The sequence below is a fragment of the Arachis hypogaea genome, chromosome 14, assembly GCF_003086295.3.
Source record: "Arachis hypogaea cultivar Tifrunner chromosome 14, arahy.Tifrunner.gnm2.J5K5, whole genome shotgun sequence".
In the NCBI taxonomy this organism is placed as follows: Eukaryota; Viridiplantae; Streptophyta; class Magnoliopsida; order Fabales; family Fabaceae; genus Arachis; species Arachis hypogaea.
In genome coordinates, this window is record NC_092049.1 from 8,758,446 (window position 1) to 8,764,728 (window position 6,283).

The 6,283-nt window shown below is 37.2% G+C and overlaps 1 protein-coding gene across 1 annotated transcript; it reads right to left on the reverse strand.

Moving 5' to 3' along the window:
* Positions 1–586: 586 nt before the first annotated feature.
* LOC112741372 (cell division control protein 48 homolog C) lies at positions 587–5,731 on the reverse strand. Its single transcript, XM_025790327.3, has 10 exons — positions 4,241–5,731; positions 3,424–4,022; positions 3,167–3,319; positions 2,790–2,906; positions 2,577–2,681; positions 1,593–1,658; positions 1,447–1,511; positions 1,172–1,367; positions 933–1,082; positions 587–837 (listed from the first exon to the last, which is right to left on the reverse strand). Exons 1-10 carry the CDS (start codon positions 5,130–5,132, stop codon positions 781–783), a joined length of 2,400 nt encoding a protein of 799 aa, XP_025646112.1. The 5' UTR covers positions 5,133–5,731; the 3' UTR covers positions 587–780.
* Positions 5,732–6,283: the final 552 nt, after the last annotated feature.

A 6,283-nucleotide genomic window follows, 5' to 3' on the forward strand; every position in this document is an offset into this window, starting at 1 on the left:
TATTTATTATTTATTTATTTATTTAAAATGATCAGCACAATTCATATTATTAATGGTTTAGATTAATTCACATTTTTTAAAAAGTGAATAACTTCAAAAGAGCCAAATTTGACAATTAATAATTGTAAAAAATTAATTTATAAATATCTATTGAGTTTGAGGTGTTCAAGACCCATCCTAGTCCAAACTTAAGATTTTACTCTAAAAAAATTTATTTTTATATAAATATGATATAGCATTTATCAAATTTAATTTTGAAAAATAAAATTTTATTAATTTAATATATAAAATTTATAAATTTATATATACTAATTTTATATCATATTTATCTGATTTCACTTGATTTATTTCAAATTTGATCAAAATTAAATAGGTTTTATTACCTTTTAAGATGGAATCCAAACCTAATTAAACCCAATCCACCCAATCCACCTTTTAACATCCTATATTGATTTACCTTTTTTTTTTTCATTTTTTTCGGTGACGATTAGTGGCTACTAATTCTTATAAAAAAAAGTTCAAACACTTTTGAAAAGGTTTGAAGTATTTTTGGTATTTTATATGTAAAAGAAATTGCGACTACACATTTTTCAATTATAACTTTAAATAGTTACTAACTTTCAAATATTAATAATATATTATCACAAAAAAATAACCTGAAATAAGTGTTAAAACTTAAAAATATTCCAGCTAAAAAATATTTTAATACACATTTTCTTGTAGTGCTTAAGTTTAAGTCGACTAGAAGAGGAAGGATTATATCTCCTAAAACAACCAGTGTCATGATCCTCGTGATGCTTTAAAACGCTTTGCCAAGCGCTCATACCTACGCCTTTTCTGATTCAAATAAATGAAACAAGTTCCTTAGTTTACTCGGTAAGACAGCAGCTTTAATGTGAGAAAGAGAGATACATAAAAAGAATGGGACATACCGCCGGAGACACAGAGGGAAAGACATTACTAAGTGCTATATCAAAATGTCTTGGCTTGCAAGTATAATCACTAGAAGCTTCAACTGAGTTCAAAGCTTCTTCAACTGGGGTGAATTTCTCATCAAGAGCAGCACGAGTTGTTTCATCCACCTGTATCATCAAGAAAATGACAACTTCCCCATTATTCCTCCTTCAAAGGATTATTAAAACAAGCAGAAAAAGATAAAGCAGGGACAAACCAATTCAGCAAGGTCTGCACCACTAAAATTTTCACACGCTTCAGCTATGGCTCTCAGATCCACAGTAGGATCAACAGGCTCCTTCCTTAAATGAGCTTTCAATATTGAAAACCGCTGGTCAGCGCTTGGCAGAGGAACGTAAAGTAGTTTACCAAATCTACCAGGACGGAGGAGAGCCTCATCCATCCTATCAGGCCTACAAAATGAGAAATTTACTTCAGTGCAATAAGATGGAAACAAAAATAACTAAATAGATATGACCAATAAAATTTTACCTATTTGTTGCACCAATGACAAAAACATTTTGGCGTTTCCCCGCACCGTCTAGCTCAATTAGTAACTGCAGTTGCAAATAATAATGCCATTTTTTAATAATATAATGATATCAGAATTATTTATCCAATAACTAGTATTGTTTGACCTGATCCACTACTCGTTCAATGCCTGATCCACCTTCTGCACCACGTTTGGTTGCCAAAGCATCCACCTGAAGTTAATTGAATAGTGATAGATAACAGGTATTATTCCCAAATCAATGTAACAGAATACAAGGATCCTAATTCAAGAGTTGATTTCGAATTCTAGAAAGAGACTAATCTCAATAAATGACTGAGTAAACTATCATTTCTAACCATAAAACACTGAAAATATTAACCACGAATTAACGAAATTAGTTTTGTACCCAGAAAAGATGGTTTCTACGCGATAAAAATATCCAAACGTTAATTTTATTCATGTATACATTTGTCAATATTCCCAACTTTGATGGATAACAATAACAACTTTCATCTTTCATGGTTACAAAATATTTATTCATAGGTAGAATTATCAACATCATGAATCTTTATGGATAGAAATGGTACTCTATTCTAAATGACCTTAACTCATTTCTCCTATAGTCCTACACTTTATTTATAGTGACGAACTTCTCTAACTCACTACCTATTGAGATCCTTACACACCTTTCAAACAAATTGAACAAACGTACTCAAATTAGAACTCCATATAGGCAACATAAGTTAACATATAAAGCACAGGTCTTGAAAGCAATGCGTAATTGCTTGCTGCACTTGGCGCGTGAGAACAGCAATTGAGGAACCAGCGCTTCGCCCCTTCGCATGAAGAAGTTTCTTGCCACCTAATGCATGCTCCATCGAGTAGGGTACGAGAGAGAAGGGCTCTTTGAGGGGAAGAAAATTCTTTTCTCATAATCATTCAATAGAAAGCAAGTTGCTAGCCTAATCCCAAGCATTATAACAATGGTAGATCTCTTCTCTCTAGTGCACATATACTTACACTTACCAATGAATGAATAAACACACAAGTAATGACTTCTATAGTTAGGTCAGACAATCTTGTGTCAAAATATTATAGTCAACATTCATTAAGAAATAAAATAACCAACCTCATCAAAAAATAATATACAGGGTGAGCATGCCCTTGCCCGACTAAACTGCAGTCGAACTTCTCGCTCACTTTCTCCAACAAATTTATTTAAGAGCTCAGGCCCCTAAAATAATTCAACAATAGCCATTCAAAATAGTGGTTTATTCAATATGGTGTAAGTCCCAATAAAACAAAACAAAAAATGAATAAGGTAAGATAAAGATAGACAGACCTTAATATGAATAAAATTAACTCCTGCCTCATTGGCAACAGCTTTGGCAATAAGAGTTTTACCACAACCAGGGGGCCCAAAAAGCAAAATTCCCGTCTGATTTGCAAACCTAGATGCCTGAAATAGATAAATCCAATAACATTCATCAACCTATGAAATTCAACTAACCACCATTTTCAAGGAAAGGGGAGGCAAAAATCAATCCATTAATTTTCAGATGACAAAATGCAATTAAGGCAAGAATTAAGAGACTGCTACCAAACTAACTATCAGAGAATATGAAAGACCGGAAGGAAGAGTTCCTTTAATCTAATAGCCAATTTTTCTCTATATTAGACTTTAGGACAAGGAAATGAAGTGTACTTTGAAAAAATTACCTGATAAACCTCAGGATATTTTATCGGCCTTATTATTCTATTTTTAAACTCCTTCCTTAAATAATCAAGGCCGCCAACATCTTCCCATTTCTCATCGGGAATGGATGAGAAGCCCTCTCTTTTTAATGAAGGTTGCACAATTTTCAAAGCTTCCTGAATGTATACCCCGTAAATATGAGTAACACTTTTAACAATTATAATAGCATTATAGCAACTAATAATAAGACAAAATAAACAAAGAAACAAATCTAGGGCACCTGGAAATCAGACATTGTGTAGACAAGCTTATCCATATCTTCAAGAGGCCAAGGTTCGCCCCACCTCCACCAGTCTTCAAGATCAATTGTCTCATGTTTCCCTATCCTTTTGGAAATAATTCTCTTCATGGCCAAATTACACGCCCCCGTAATCAAGGCTGCCAAATCAGCACCGACATATCCTGGTGTAGACCTGGCTATGTCTTTTAGATCCAATGAACCCTGAAGTGGAAGATTGCGAGTGAGCAAAGAGAGGATATGTTCTCTCGACGATTCATCAGGAATGCCAAGAACAAACTCCCGATCAAACCGCCCAGGCCTTCTCAAGGCCGAGTCAAGAGCATCAGGCCTATTTGTAGCTCCAATTACAAGAACATAGCTAGGATTAACATTAGAACTGTCCGAATCATTAGCGGATTGCATACACCTACTTGATTGATCCATGCAGGCAAGTAACTGTGTAACAATTCTTTTCTCCATCTCTCGCTGTAAATTGTCTCTTTTCGAAGCAATTGAATCAATCTCATCAATGAAGACGATTGATGGGGCAGTCCGATGCGCTTTAGCGAAAAGCTCTCTGATATTCTCTTCAGATGCACCTTAACAATTCATGGGACGATAGAGTAAAAAAAATAAGCAGTACTAACAAGCAAAGACACTAATTTGTAGTAAAAACTAATAACAAAAGCCAAGTTCTCTAGGATTAATCTTTAGAAGAACAAGTGCAATAACCCTGCCATCATAAATAATGCCTGTAATTGGTCTCTAATAACTAAAGAAGGGAAACCTCAAGTTTAAGGAAATGATAACGAAATACCCGATACTCCAGAAACCAACTCAGTAGCTGATATCGGATAGAAGGGAACACGGGTCGCATTTGCTATGGCGTGAGCCAGTGTGGTCTTGCCACAACCGGGTGGCCCATGCAGCAAGATTCCAGTAGTAGGAGTACGACATAGCTTTCTTGGAAGCTCAGGATAATACCATGGAACAATCACTTCTTGCACCAGCGTTTCCAGAAGATCCTTCATCCCACCCAAATCACTTAACCTAGGTCCTGCCTTCACCTTAACAAAGCTGCCACCACCATCCTTCAAATTCAAAGCCGCCTTCACTTTGCCTCCGCCTCCATTCTTAGCACAAATCTCATTAGTAGCCTTGTCACTATTGGCGACCTCCATTTCAACGTTCTTATCTTGCACGACGTGTTTCATCTTCCTCGCACTATCATCCTTCGTGGGAGTATACGCTTTCCGCAGCATCGTCTTCATCAAATCGACAGCAGGTTCGTACTTCTCCCGGTATTTTGCGTCCTCCGATGTCGAAACAGACACTGTGCTGCCATCATCATCCTCACTGCTGCTGCTCCCAGACGCGCTCAAGCTTGAAGCAGAGGACGAAGATGCAGAACCCTGAGTTTCACCTTCGTCGACTCTCTTCTGTCTCTTTCGGAGCGCGCTTCGACCACTTTCTTCGTCGCCATCGTGGCCGCTGCGCTTGGCAGAGACTTTGGTCGCGTGTTTGGAACGTGGCTCGAGGACTTGTTGAACTAATCGAGTGAGGGCTTGGTGCTTGGTGCGTTGGTAATCGGGGTAAGTGGAGCGGAGGTGGTTAACGATATCATCGACAGTGGAGTGACTGGACTTGCACGACTCCAGCCGACGGCGGAGGGTTCCATGCAGTGACCTTCCCCCGTTTCTTCTCCCCATCACACCGTCGTCGAATTTGGAAGGAGAAGAATCGTGGCTATTTCGACTCTGCTCCAGCTATGATGGAGGGAGAAGAAACGCTGCTGCTCCGGCGCTGCTCCAGTTCTCACTCCACCTCCTAATTTAATGTCTCGAGAACCCTTTTTTTTTGTCTTGGGCTGAGCCCAGAAAGCCCTACCCGAACCCCAACCCGAACCCCCACCCGCCCGACCCAAAACCCCTACCCCATCGTCTCTGTCACAAGTGTCTAATGGCTTGGCGAACATCCTAGTAAACGGCGCTGCTCAAGACATGTCATGAAGAAGACTGCATGAGGGTTTCTGTCCGGTTGTGATTGGGCACGTTATTCTTGTCACAGCGAGGAGGAAGACAATCGGGTGAGAAGAGGAAGATGGCTACTGCATCCATTGATGAGGGAAACGCAGGTTTTGATTTCCGGGTCGGGCTAGGGACTTGGAGCTTCTATATCGGGTCTGGGCCAAGTATTGGCCCGCATCCATGGCCAAAAAAAAAAAAGGTGCTTTGTAAAATCATATAAAACATGATTCACAGTTTCACACTTTGGCACGCATAGTACGATAATGATAATTTTCGGAGGCAAAGAAAGTATTGCATCAGTTGTTTGTATATAAACTTTTGTAGTCTCTAACCTTTTTTTTTAGATAAAAGAAAACAAAACTTTTTAAGGATTTGTTTGGTTGAGGACAAAATAGAAGAAAGGAAATGGAAGAAAAAGAGATCGAGAGACATTTCAATGTTTTATCCTTATAAATAAACACACCCTAACAAAATCATAATATAGCAGACAAATCACAATACAATTTTTGAAGAAAAAATTATTTTAATTTATCTATTAGTAATATATTAAAACAGAATTAAAGATAGTATTTAGATGCATTACTAATCTTTTAATTTTCTATTATGATGTCATGCCAGTTTAAGTGGTTATCTTACACGATTCGAGCACAATCTTTTATTTTTACATTATGTCATATAGGATTCTCGTTATATTGTTATCTTCTCATAATAACCTATCTTTATATAATAGGGGTAATAGTCAAATTAAATTAGTCCATAAAAAATGAGGCATTCTTTAAATTTGTCCCTAAAAATTTTTTTTCAATTAAATTGATCATTTAAAGATTATGAAT

Excerpts from the sequence above, each read along its gene's own strand:
- LOC112741372 (XM_025790327.3), bottom strand. The coding sequence starts at position 5,132 with ATGGGGAGAAGAAACGGGGGAAGGTCACTGCATGGAACCCTCCGCCGT. Across the intron at positions 1,512-1,592 it reads TTGAACGAGTAGTGGATCAG|TTACTAATTGAGCTAGACGG; the intron begins GTCAAACAATAC and ends TTGCAACTGCAG. Across the intron at positions 838-932 it reads TTCCCTCTGTGTCTCCGGCG|AAAAGGCGTAGGTATGAGCG; the intron begins GTATGTCCCATT and ends TATTTGAATCAG.